This window comes from Buceros rhinoceros, unplaced genomic scaffold, assembly GCF_000710305.1.
Source record: "Buceros rhinoceros silvestris isolate BGI_N320 unplaced genomic scaffold, ASM71030v1 scaffold7143, whole genome shotgun sequence".
NCBI lineage: Eukaryota > Metazoa > Chordata > Aves > Bucerotiformes > Bucerotidae > Buceros > Buceros rhinoceros.
The window spans coordinates 44,089-57,726 of record NW_010404186.1 but is presented as its reverse complement, the minus strand read 5'-3'; the positions used below and the strand labels follow the sequence as shown (position 1 = coordinate 57,726).

The window sequence follows — 13,638 nt, the reverse complement described above, 5'->3', positions numbered from 1 at the left end:
GGAAAACTAAGGTGAGAAGCAGAAGGTTGATGAGGTGTCTATGAGACGGGATGGTGTGAGTCCTTGAATGCTCAGTTACTGCATGTAAGAATGAAAATCCTGTGCTGAGATGGAGTAAATGAGTGACTAAAGCTGAGATATTGCAGCTAGAGCAGCTGAGAACAAGACCTGTATGTAGATCAAAAGAATCCAATTAGCTTGTTAAAGCTGTAGGGAAGAAGTAGAAACTTTCTTCTGCCAGGAGCAGCAATAAGACTGTGTAGCGCACGTTGCTGCGTGAGAAACAGGATGATCCCTTGCTGCACAGATGGAGAGGTCTTGACTCGTTTGGAATTTTAGTAGGGAGCTGAGCCTCCTAACAGTGCTGGAGGCTAGCAAAAGGCTGAAAATAAAGGTAGACCAAGGCAGAGATAAGCCCTCTTCCTTCTGGCATGAGAGTTCTGCAATGGATTATGTTAAGTACCAAAAATATTCAGTCAACGTCACAGATCCTGTTTCAATGGGTTTTAAAAATTATTTTCCTGAAATAACCAGGAAAATATAGCTTTTGTGTTTAGCATTAGGCTAAAAATTTGCTTAGCTGGGCCTCCTTTTGTTCAGTGATTTGGAAATTGGCCAGATGAAGTGACAAATGTCCTCCACTCCAAAATTGTCTATGAGAATGCCCCTGGATACTCACTGTTCCTATGGCAAACTTAAAGAAGCAGTGCCACAGAAGATAAACAGTTTCTGTAGAGATTTTTTTAAAGACAGCCTCTAGAGAACTTAGCAAGGGCAGAATTCACTGTACTTGAGATTCCTGCCATCAGGAATGGCAGGACAACAGGTTTGGACAACAAAACAGTGCTCAGCGCATAGCAATTAAGTTCAGTTTCGACTCTAAGGCACAGGCTTTAAAATTTGATACCAGGAGAAGGTGTACTTGAAAAACTATTCCTGCTTAAAATAAAAATTATCATAGGTAGCTTTAGCAATGAAGGTAATTAAAAAAAAAAAAGTAATATTTGTGTCCTACAGAGGGAGATGAATCTTCTGAAGCAAGTGGACACAGAAGAGAGTGAGCACAAGGATAAAGGCAAAGTTGTGCGGGTTCCCTCTCTGAAAAGAAAACCATCTGACAAAAGGAATACACCACCAAAAGTGACAGAGACAAAGAATACAATGCCACTGCCGCCTGCGGTCTTATCCAGTCTGTCCGGGACGGCCCCACTTGAAACTATTTTCTCCCCAGTTGAAAAGTCTCCATCAACATTCCAACAATTCATTCCCGGGGAAGTTCCAGAGGTGCCAAGCAGCAAGACAGAAATGAAAGCCGAGAGGAGGCTCGGTGAAATTGTCACTCCACCCACACCAAAGACGGTTGGCCCACAAGCTACATCTTCGGAAAGCTGCAGTTCTCTAAGCCCTCCTTTATCTCCTGCTCCCATAAGGCAGCCAAGCAGCAGCAGCTGGTCAGAATCACGTGCCACAGGCCTTTCAACACCTCGGGAAAACGGCGCTAGGGGCTCCTCTTCCTCCAACCTGCAGACAAAACTAATGGCAGCTCCGCCCGAGCCTGGCCAAAGGTCACTAGATAAATCAAAAAACTTAGCGCTGTCTAACTCCTCTTGGGAGAGGTTAGAGAATGCATCTTTGGTAAGTCCCAGGGATTCCTGGCTCTCTCCTCACAAAATTGCTATCCTGTGCTGGTAAAAGTAAGGAAATACAGGAAGTTCTGCATTAAATTTACAAAGACCATAAAGTGGGTGTTCCAGTGGATACACTCATGGATCTGAACAACAAGACACGTTTTATGTACCTTTGCAGTTGATACACTTTCCAAAAATATAGTTGACTTAAGCAGCTCAATATAGCTTAAAAACATGTTTAATTTGCTCAGCTTTGTAGCCTAGGTCTTGACAACTGTATTGGTGTCTGTTTTTCTTTCCCAAATCAGAGGTTATTCATGCTGCTGAATACTCAGCAGAGCCTTGAACACGAGCTGCTGTCCCACAAAGAGGCAAGACTGCTGATGTACTCATCCCCTCCATGCGAGGTGATGGTGCTTAGCACCCACCGAGTTTAGAAGCCAGAGAGAGGCAGGGCATAGTGGCATCCTTGCCGAAGGCCTGACCTGGTGCAAAACTAGAACCAGCAGCTCCCGTTTGCTCACCCTGGCAGGAAATGCACTGCTACCTCATGGACAAGATAAAATTATTCCCTTCCCCTCTTGCACTTTGAGAGGAACATATTTGTCACATACTCAAGTGTTTCAGTACAACACTGTATGTTGGTGAAACTTAGAATTACTGCAGGGGTGGTATGAATTGTTGTAAATTGTATTTAACAACATGAAAATATTATTAATTATGTAATATATCATGATAGAGCAAATTCTATGAGCGAATTGTTCTAGAAAGACATGAATTCTCTTCATTTAGCTAGTATAGTAGTCATGTGACCACCGCCGGGAGAGGATTTTCAGCTGTGCTATGAATGTAAAGGCTAGAGGCAGTAGAGCTTAGTTTCTCTGTATGGAATTTATCTAGAAACACCTTCAGAAAATATAACATACATTTAAGGGCCTTTTTAAAGTTAAACGGCAATGTTCTTGTGTGTCTCAGGTTTTTGCAAGTCTCCAGCACATGGAGGGATTCCTAGAAAAGAGAGACCAGCTCCTTCCAGGAAGAAAACAGGTAAAACCAAATTCTGTCACTCTGGGTTAATTCATCTTTCCTTGAGTTATAGTCCAGATCTGGTGTGAGTTCTTCAGGATAAACTCTTGCTTAGAGGAGCTCAGGACTGTGGGTATAATTCAGTTACCACTAAAATGCATGAAAACGTGTCCACTGACTGGCAGTACCTGATCAGGTCCTTAGTAGAAAAAGACAAGGGAATTTTGCCTGTCGTGGGAATCACGCAGAACAGGGTCTGTCTGCATTTAGTGGATTTATGAACCAGAGCCTAGGCTGTATGAACATGTTAATTATGTTCTCTGGGCGTGACCCCCGGCCGGTCCGGGAAGCAGCCCAGCTGAGCCTGCTGTCAGCCAGCAGCAGGAGGCGTGTTGTTTAGGAGGAGACAGAGAGGCTGGGTCAGTGCGTGATTGGAGAGCCGCTCATCTCTGGGCAGGACACTGAACTTGAAACCAATCCAAGAAAAGCATCTAAATCATAACACCCCACGGAGAACTATAAATCTATGTGATAAGAGAGAAACTACGCAGTTTGCTGCCGTTGTATTTCAATAAAGGCTTGACGTGCACAAGCTGTTGTCACGTTGTCCGCCCCGACTATTCGCGACATCTGGTGATTCCACCACAATATGCCCCTAATTATAAATACAGTTTTCAGTATGTCGACTGAATTGGGGAAAAAAAAATCAATATTTAACATAAAAACAAAAATACAAGCTTCAAGTCCCTATATCAGCATGAGATGATTTGTTGGCAGAGGAAGACCTCACTCACATGCTCCCAATGCTTAATGCTAGAAGAGAATTCAGGTTTCTGTTTAGCTTTGAAGAAGTGGTCTGTTTAATCCAGGACTGAATGACAACTAAAATCTAAATTCTCGTCCTGGGAAAGAATATAACTTCAGGTCAGTAGGCTAATGATCACAACAGGGCAGGAAATTTTCTAACATTCACCACCCATCTGAGGCATCTGGGTGTTTGCTGAGGTATTAATGTGAACAGGTTGTCTTCGATTGTGTGTTCCATAGAATATTTCCTCTGAAACTTTTAACTTGAAAAACTCCTCTTAAAAATTGAATCTGGCATGGACTACATCTTGTGCAAGAGAAATTTAGTTTTTCCTCTCTTTTGGATTTAGTCTGCTGTGATACTGAGCTCCCATATTACAAGGAAAACTCTGACTTTGAGAGGCAGATAGCTGGAGCAGGAAATAGCAGCTACTTTTGCACAGTGTTCAGTAGCTCCACTGCTTGGTTTAGGAAATGGAGAGGAATTCAGCAGCCACATTTGACTGAAACCCCACATTTAACAAAACTAGCCTGTTACAAGCAGGCAAGGGCCAGTGATCCAGCTGGGAAAAAAAGTGGAGCTTTCAGTGGCCAAGATGTTGCTAACACGGAGCAGAGCTTGCTTTCACCAAGTTATGTCATTCGTTCAGTCTTGAGTCACAGAGAGACCCTTCCTGAACCACCCACCCAGAAACTGCAGCATGCTTTGTCTGGGAGATAATCCTGACCAAGAGAGTTTCTGTGATCGTACCATGGGCAGCTCCTAGCTTTCCGTGGAAGTTGCACAGGAAAGATTTCACTACTCCAATAAAATATATAGCTAATAATTGGATTTTATTACCATTTCTATTCATATAGCCAGGCTCAAGGTCTTGGAAATCCTTCTACGTAAAACTTGATGGATTGAAGCTTGATTTCTATAGTGGTGAAATAGAAGCATCTAAGGTAACTTGGGTTTTGAATCTTTCCAGTAATCTCTATGTTTACCTATGTAAAAATGCTTTTAAAATGAAATAGTTACACTTGGTTTGGTTTTGGGCTGGGGTGATCAGTTCTCTTTCAAATGTCAACTAAGTGAAAATTCAACAACTGTTCAACTGATAAGACAGAATAACAAACTTTCAGAAATTTTCAAACGCATTCCTTAAAAGAAATATCTTATTCAAGAATTGCCTTCAAGATACAGTGCAACTACTCTTCTGTGTTTCCTCCTGTTCAGTCAGCCTAGTTATAAAGTTAGAAAAGGAGTATGGGTGTGTAGTCAGCCTGCAGGCTGGAATGGAATTGAATCTGAGCAGAAGGATGCAGAAGACATTTCGGTTTAATTTCATTCTTCTTCAGGACATATCCACACTACTGTCCCTCAGCATTTCTGGTGCCAAATGTGAGAAGCTGGTAAATTACATCAGGAAAGAGAATGCCTTCATGCTGCGGTAAGCCTCGTGAAGAAGTGTATTTTTGCCTACAGTCACCTAAGACTGTATGCTCTTAGATTTAACTAAAATGTCTTATAGAGCTTGGCCTACTCACAAGGACAGAAGGTATAATTCACCTTCTGCTATTGTTATCTACAGGCTGAGAGATGGGGCAGAGTATTTCTTTGCAGCACCTTCTCAGACACTGATGGAGGACTGGCTGCAATCACTACAGAATAATATAGGTACGTTCTTACTTCCTTGAAGAATGAAATGGCTTGTTTAACAAGCACTGGTAAGAGAGACAGAAGAGACTGAGAAGATGTCCTTAGTTTGGGGCATTTTGAGCTGTCCTTTTTGCCTCTGCCTCGACAGCAGTACACAAATCACCTGCTACCTTGCGGAGTATTGACCTGGCAGGAGGAAGCCCAAGGTAACTTGAAAGCATCTTTTCAGGTGTACTGCAGCTGGCATCTGGTTGTTCCCAGGGAGGGGCCCTGCCTAAGGCCCATGTTCATACTTTTAATAAGGAGCTGCTTTGGATCTTGATCAACAGCATTTCCTCCGAAGATTAGATCTCTTTCTGTGCACCTCACTAGGCAGTGGCTTACTGGAAAGCCAGAGCACAGGTGTATCGGTGACGTTCAGAGGAAAGTCTTACGGACCCACAAATGGCAAACGCTGCCTCTTACACTACTCCAGAAGGTTTTTATTTGTGTTCTTTGACTCTGCAGGATATAGTAACAGATCACACTCCACAGTGATGGTGCAGCATTTCACTCCAAACACAGAGACCTCTCAGACAAGACTGTTAGACCTTCCAGACAGAGACTCTTCTGAAAGACTAATCAGCAAAAGCTTACTCCTAAGGTAGGGGCTCGGTTCTGCAACGCTGAACAGATGTCGGTGCTGTTTGTGCTCAGGTAGCGATCAACTACCACAGGAGATTGCTCTGAAGTCCAGAAGTCCTGTTCCTCTGACTCTAATGTCATAGAAATAGTGTGGCCAGCAGGAGCAGGATAGTGATTGTTCCTCTGTACTCAGCATCGGTGAGGCCACATCTCGAATACTGTGTTCGATTTTGGGCGCCTCACTTCAAGAAGGACACTGAGGTGCTGGAGCATGTCCAGAGAAGAGCAACAAAGCTGGTGAAGGGTCTAGAGAAGAAGTCTTATGAGAGGCGGCTGAGGGGACTAGGGTTGTTTAGCCTGGAGAAGAGGAGGCTGAGGGGAGACCTTATTGCTCTCTCCAACTACCTGAAAGGAGGTTGTAGCGAGATGGGGGTCATTCTGTTTTGCCATGTAACAAGCAATGGGACAAGAGAAGGTTTAGGCTGAATATTAGGAAAAATTTGGTCCCCCAAAGGGTTGTGAAGCATTGGAACAGGCTGCCCAGGTTGGTGGTGGGGTCCCCATCCCTGGAGGTATTTAAAAGTTGTGTGGATGTGGTGCTGAGGGACATGGCTTAGTAGTGACCTGGCAGTGCTGGATTAATGGTTAGACTATATGATCTTAAAAGTCTTTTACAACCTAAATGATTCTATGATTCTAATCCAGTAAAATACATTATTCTTGAGTATGGCTCGGCCTCAATTAATTTGTGCCATTTATGATGTGCTACAGCCAGGTTTTTAAAATGGGCCTCACTGTAGTCAGCTATATCTTGGCTGTGGTTAATGACCTAAAATTCTTGTATCACCTATTATGGGAACCAAAGTTACTGAAATAAAGTATCTGATCTGAAGACTGAACTAGCTGTATGCTCAACAGAGAGGCTTGTTCCAACAGATGAGGGAATCAGAGCAGGAGTCTACAATAGGTGCTTTGGATCTTCCTCTGAACACTCTTCTCCAGCAGGGTCTGAAAGGAACTCAGCCTTCCAATTTAAGCAGCCAAACAAATTGCCTAAATTTGCCATGCTTGAATACTTTCCTCAAAGGCTGTTTTGAGAATTCAAACACAGGCATGGAAAACACAGCCCAAGTTAGAAATTTGGTCTGTATTGGCCTAATTTCAGCGAGTGATATGAGTCCCCCCTGAGAGGGAAGATTAATATCTGTCAACATTCTATCCTGATCCAGTTATTTAGAAGACATCTTTTTTTCTCTTGGACAGAAGTAACATTCTAGTATTGGATGTCGCCAGTTTAGGACAGCCTCTAAACGGTTTGACTGTGCTGATTTATTTGTACTTCCACTGTAAAAGCTGTGCTGTTCCAGACAAAGCGGTTATTGGACTGCCTAGTCCAGCAGCTCTCGTGACTCATTCAGAAAGTTGGCCTTCAGTGTACATCAACTGGTGTTGCACTTGGAGACCGTAAAAATCTTACAGGCTCTGATGTGAAATCCTACTCCCTCTGCCTGGCAGTTTTTTGCTGCTGAGCTAGATGCCTAGCAAGTTCTTACATATACAAGAGTGACTTAAACTCCTCTAGATTGTACCTGATTTTCTGGTGATGCGTGTTGTTGACAGGAGAACACCTTCCTTCAAAATCAAACGAGAGAGAGAGTCTGCAGACTTTTCCAGAGATTTTAAGGAAGCTGGGACTGCACTGACACGAGCCTCCATCACCACCCTAAACCTAGAACAAAGTGGTAATGAAACAAAACTAGAAGCAGGAAGAGAAAAATGACATTTGCCTCAATGAATACCAAACCCTTTGCCATTATATCTTAACCCCGTCCTCTGGAAAAGTACTGAAATGTTTTAAGTTAATCATTACCCTTGGAAATTACTTTAATTATCTATTAAATCCAGTAAAGCCATTAAATATAATTAAACAGGACTGCATCTGGTATATTTTTGTGTCATTCGTCATATCACCAAAGTGCTATCAACTCCAAGTTACCTAACGGAAGAGCAGAGGGATCTTCAAGCCAGACAGCACAAATGAAGTGACTCTGCAGGACAGAAATGGGGACCACCAAGCAGAGCGCGAGGTGCAAGCTGTGAGTGAACAGCAGCCACCTGCAAGTAGCTTTGCAGATCTCAACGCATTAGATAGAAGCGGGGTGGGTGGAGTGTACACCAGAGAAGCAGAAGTCCCAAAGGAAACGTCTGTTGTATAATTCCTGCAGTGTTTTGTAGTCTCCATAATCTTTCATTTTTACAACTCATTAACCAACAAGTCCCTAATTATCTGCAAATTCTTTCTGGATGAGGTTACCAGGAAAGAAGTCCTGCAGTGTTACTCAATTTTAATGGAATCTGTAACTAAAATAATGCATGAACTATCAGTGTTTCAGTGCAAAAGGAGAGGAAAAGCAGGAGAGCAGGGAGGAAGCCTAGTCCCCAGACCACTGCTCTCAGAAAGACCAAACCCAATGTTGATTCACAAGAGCCTGAACTGAAGCCGTACTGAGGAAATACGGGCGAAGGAAAAAACCATGTCCAATACTATGTTACCTGTATGAGTATCAGCTTGTTCTCATTACACTATTGGCCTTTTTCACACTTCACTGAACAGTGAGTCAGGTACACCCAAATTACCAAATTTTTATCCCCACAGGGCGTGCAGCGAAGTCCCAGCATGACACAGCAGCAGAAGTGCAATAAAGGCAGGGGACCGCATCAGCAGGAGTCTGTTCTCTCTAGCTAGCATCATGCACTCTATGAGTCGGTACCACTCCTTCGGCTGAATGCAGAAGTGTTGGCGGGGTGGGACTGCTGGAGGTCTGTAATTCTGTGTCTTACTCAAAGCCAAATAATCATCAAGACTAGATCAGATCAGGAATGGTTTTGTCTAGACAAGCCCCTGAGAATGGCAATTTCACAGTATCTGAGTGATCTGTTTAGTGCTGCTCTAATCTGAGTGAACAGTTTCACAAAGTTTTGTATGAACCTTCCAAGCCAGGACTTTTGTGTCTGTTGTCTCCTGCTACATCATATACAGATGGACCCCTCAGCTTCATACCTGCACTTCAGCATTTGAAGGTGCTCTTTTGCCACGCTAAGCACATGCACCTCTACCAGTCTGCCCTCAACTGAGATTGTCCTCTCAAACATCTGACCATCTTGGTAGTCCTCCACCATACCCCTTTCAGTCTCTGTTTCCCTCCTTGCACTGGGCATCCCCAAACTTTCACCATGTTACGTGTGTCCTCATCACTTCTGACTCGAGGGGCTCACACTCTTGACATAGCCCACGATGAGGTTTGTTTTATTACCGCTGCTTCCATAAACTGAAGTGGCAGTCTCCTGCCCCTAGTGCTCTTTGATTCCTCTTCATGCATTAAATAAGACACCTGAATCTAAGTAACAAAGACCACTCTGAGACTCCATAGACTTTCCCGTGAGGCTTCCCTGTCATTTCCTGGTGGCTAGGCTGGTAGTCTCCAGGCTACCTCAGCACCGCTTCCAGCAGTCAAAGCAGAGTTAAGGCATTGGAACAAATTAAAATGAAAACTTGGGCAATAATTCTATGAAATTTCTGGGTTATGTGGATAGATATGATAACCTGAATCTTCTCCTCCAGGGGACTAGACAGAACCTTCTTGATGGACAGACGTGTGCACACCCACACACATGCCTGCACATGCGTGTCCTTATGTGAGGACACACTCATATTCCAAACTCACCATCCCAACAGCTATGCTGTGTTACTAATTCCTTTTCAGTGGCTAAGACTGTAAAGACCAGGGTGCACACTAGGTCACTGACCCCAGTTAAACAAGTTATAGAGCCTGAGAGAATGGTGGAGAACAATAAATAAATAAATAAATAAAGTCTTGACGAAGTTTTTTATTGTGACGTAAGATGACCAGTTCTTTCACCTGCTGCAGCTCTGCTGGAGCTACTGTCTGTCACAAAAAATACAGCAAATTAAAGTAACGGGAAACTGGTGCATTTTCCTTTACTGTTGATCCGATGTTTAACTACTTTAAAAAAAAAAAAGAAAACCTTTCTTTTAAATTCAGCATTTAATGGATAACAGGAAAGCTTAGTGAAAGGCAGACTTCTGTACCCATTTAAATAAAATCACAAAGAAGCAAAATAAAGGTGTGCCTTGGCTGTGGCTCAGTACAGCTGCCTTCCTACCCTGCCTTGTGCCATTCAACTGAAGAGGCTTTTACCGCAGGAGGTAGATTTTATTTCACTTTGTTTTTAGGCTCTCAATGGCTTTGTAAACCAGAACGTCTTCTCTCTGATTTTTCCACCCAAGCTTGAACCAGTAAATGTCCCTCAAAGTGGTCAGCAGACACCTTAGCATAAGAACCACTAATACAACTGGGAAAAAACGTCTCGTGTTTAAGCACATAAAGACTTTAGTGGGCCTGGTGCTCCTTTGCAATATTTTATTTTTAATTAATATATTATTAAATGGTTAAAAGATGCAAGCAAGAATTCCTGTGAAGAGTATCTAACAGTTATAAGAACAAACTTTTATTTCCTTTGTGTTTGGCAGCAGATAGTAAGATTTGTATTTGTGGGGGTTTCCCAGCAAAATGTTCAGCTGAGAGCAGGTGCGTTTTGGATGAGGTTGTTGTGCACACGCATTCATCTTCAGTGGTTAAGCAAACGTAATGCCAGAACATCAGGGCCCAGTTTATAAGCATGCCAAGTGCCTTTTCACACACGCCTTTTTACGGTTAGACGCAGAGAGACGGTGTTCTCCTCGCAGTGCCTGCTTTGGTTTTCATGCACTCCACGCAAAGAGCCATTTGACAGCAAGTGGCACAAGGCCAGGCAAGATTGGGGACAAGGAAAGAAGCCATTCAACCTTTGGGAAACCAACACATGGCATTTCAACGGTCCCTGCCCTTGGACTCCTTGTACACCCTGAAGGAAACAAGGACCAAGGGGCAGATCTGAGCGCGGGTCACTGATCAGCTGTCCGTCACCGCAGCTATGGTCTACAGGCTGTGCGAATGAGCGTGCTCTGAACCACGCTAATGGGGGGCTGCATGTGCCAGCCTCCACTTCCCAAGAAGGTACATGGATAAGTGTGTTTTAGGTGTGGGTCCCTCCATCCTACAGAGCCCTCCAGCAGCCTCTCCCCTCACAAATGCCTTCCAGATCCTCCTGCCACATCATCAGGCTGGCAACATACTCCCTCAATGTCATGCTATGAAAAAAAAAATATATATATACCAAAACAAACCACCATTTGAATGGGCCATGGTTAAGTCCTCACATAATTTCAGGCTTTGAAATGCAAAAATGTATTTTAAAAAACTGCTACCATTTAAGGCTACGGGGGTACCACTGGTGGCCCCAAGGAGATCAGGGAGCACATGCTTGTCTGTGCCGCTGGGCTGTAAAATTAAAGAGCAGTCCCCAGTCCTAACTGTTGGCACAACCTTAGGTGATAGTTCTCCTGGGAAAGGGAGAGTCACACCACCTTCCCACCTCCTTCCTTTCCCATGGCTACCTCCCTCCCTCTACAAGATGGTTTAACAGTCCCTCAGAAAAGTTAATTCTCCACTGACTGTGGGTCACCTGAAATCCTTGTGGGTTTTTTGGCTCCTTTGAATTTTAGTGGGCATTTCTGTTTGCACTGGCAGCACTGTGAATGCACTGAACACACTCCAGTTACCGGTCTGTGGTGCATTTAAAGCGACCGAATTTTCTCAGCATGGCTGAGGCACGTCACCGCTGGGCACATGCTGCCAAGGTTCTTGAGGGTCACAGATCACTCACTGTTGTCCATGAACAAAACAGGGACTTTTTTTTTTTGCAGCAGCAGAGCATAAAGATTTGATAGATGAGGTAAAACAGTGTTCCTATTTGCAAAATGAACATTAGGTAAACAAAAGGCAGTGACATAACATCACTGGTGGTCCTGAACCTGATGGATCGGCTGTATCTCGGCGGGAGCTGCCCTACATCTCTGTTCCTGAGGACCAAGTCTTCCACTGTCAGTCAGGTATCGGTTTAGGATCAAAAGAAATCCCACTCTGTTGTGCAGAACACCAGTATCCCTCACTGAAGTGAGGCATTTAACCACTGTAGCAGAAGAGTAACTACCAGCTGCTAGTATTGGGACTCCCCCACAAGCACTTCAGCCTCCAGCCCTCTCCTCCAGCTCAGTCCTTTGCACCTCCTGTGTAACAGCAAAATGCTGGAAGACACGAGCAGCATTGACTCCCCAAGCACACCAATGCAGTGAGGGCATGGAAACAGGCAGCTTGACGGCATCACTCACTCCTTGCCCATCCTTTTCGCTCCTGCTGCCTGGCTGAGGCGAGCAGGGGGTCAAACACCAACTAGCTGTGGAGCCAAGGGTTGGAGCCTGGGTGACACAGGGTGCACCAGGCCACAGCACATGGGAGCAAGGCCGTGGGACATGGGAGCACATAGACCCTTTGCAGTAATGCTGGAATCAGTTTTTGTTCTGTAAAGGCTGGTTATGGGAAGGGGTTTCTTTATAGGACCAGCCAGAGGAGCATGAAAGCAGTGCACGCCCTGTGCCGTACGCCCTTGTGTGTGCCCTTGTGTGTGCACTACAGCACGCTGCGCCAGGACGTGCTGCTCTGCTACATGAAGGTAACAGATTCTGCTTCTCCTCAGAAGATTCTATCTCTATAGAATCTAACAGATTCTATCTCTTCTGAGATAGTTCTCTCCTGCCACCTCACCTTTCAGCTCAAAATGGTGCTTTACTTTTTAATTGCGATCCATATCCAGTTAGCTCTTCTCTCCCCATGGTCCGAGTTCAGTTGTAGAGTTGCATCCCGGCTGTTACGACTCCTCGGGTTCTCCATGGTATTACTCGGCTCAGTGAATAAGCATTGTACAAGGAATATTGCTGAGGCTTATCCATTGCTGTTGCTCGCAGCAGAAGCAGCGTTTTGTGGATGCAGGGTTCAAACAATGAAGCCTTTGTAAATGCTCTCCCTTTAAGCTTGAACGCTGTCTGCAAATGCCAAAAAAGGTGGCCACCTCTTCCACTTTCTTTGTCTAATTTTGGATTTCAATTAAAACTCATTCTAGATATCAAGCAAATTTCCAACACAGAAGCAAAGTGTAAGATTTTCCTTGGAGGTCCTGATGAATTCGCTGTGTTTGGATTAAATAGACCAGATCAGGTCCAAATCCTTCAGTGCTAGAACATCTGGAAAGTTCTCTCACTTACATGGAGCCCTATTTCGTATTGCTCAGCATCCTCCCCTACCATCTTTTTAATATAGTGGATGGCTATAAAGATGTTCCAGGCTCCTAGTTCAAGGCAAAGTCTCTCACTGCACTCCAAAGCAAATGAAAGCCGGGTGTCATTTTTCCAAGTTTTTCCCCTAGCAAGGAGGTGTGTTAAAAAAATACCTTTTTTTATTTGTGCTCTATTTTAGTGTAGCACCTATTAAAAATACCTTGCCTGTGATGTTAGGGATAGAGGACTGTGAAGGAAAAACAATCTTCTGGGTGTGAAAATACAATTGCTACGTGCTCAGTGAGTTACTTTATCCTACTTTCCGTCTACATACGAAAGGAGCACCAGCTTACGTCTTGGTCATGATTACTAAATTACATGTACTTCACTCTATTCACCTTGATTTTCTGTTATCAAAACCTTGCTTCAAGCTCTTGACATTTTAAAGCATAAAGGCACGACCCATATAAATCCATACAATCACGAGTGCAGAATTTTTCCTCCAGACAACACTCAAAAGAACCGCACTCAGCGTCTGCAGCTATTGTCCTTTCTCTTTGAAATGTAACCGCCCCCCTCAGTGCAGTCTGGAGAAGCGTTTCTGTGCCAAACTCTTGCAGAGAAATAGAAAAAAAGGAGCAATTCCTAAATCAGCAAGGGGAACCGGCCAGACAGAA

The 13,638-nt window shown here is 44.0% G+C and overlaps 1 protein-coding gene across 1 annotated transcript in view; it reads left to right on the top strand.

The window, feature by feature from the left end:
• Window positions 1–7,507, top strand: part of SPTBN5 (spectrin, beta, non-erythrocytic 5) — a 58,290-nt gene extending 50,783 nt beyond the window's left edge. Inside the window, exons 31-38 of the mRNA XM_010133275.1 lie at window positions 12–25; window positions 1,018–1,635; window positions 2,604–2,675; window positions 4,320–4,406; window positions 4,803–4,894; window positions 5,036–5,121; window positions 5,611–5,746; window positions 7,348–7,507. Coding sequence (XP_010131577.1) covers window positions 12–25; window positions 1,018–1,635; window positions 2,604–2,675; window positions 4,320–4,406; window positions 4,803–4,894; window positions 5,036–5,121; window positions 5,611–5,746; window positions 7,348–7,507 — 1,265 coding nt within the window. The remainder of the gene's footprint in view (window positions 1–11; window positions 26–1,017; window positions 1,636–2,603; window positions 2,676–4,319; window positions 4,407–4,802; window positions 4,895–5,035; window positions 5,122–5,610; window positions 5,747–7,347) is intronic.
• The last annotated feature ends 6,131 nt before the right edge of the window (window positions 7,508–13,638 follow it).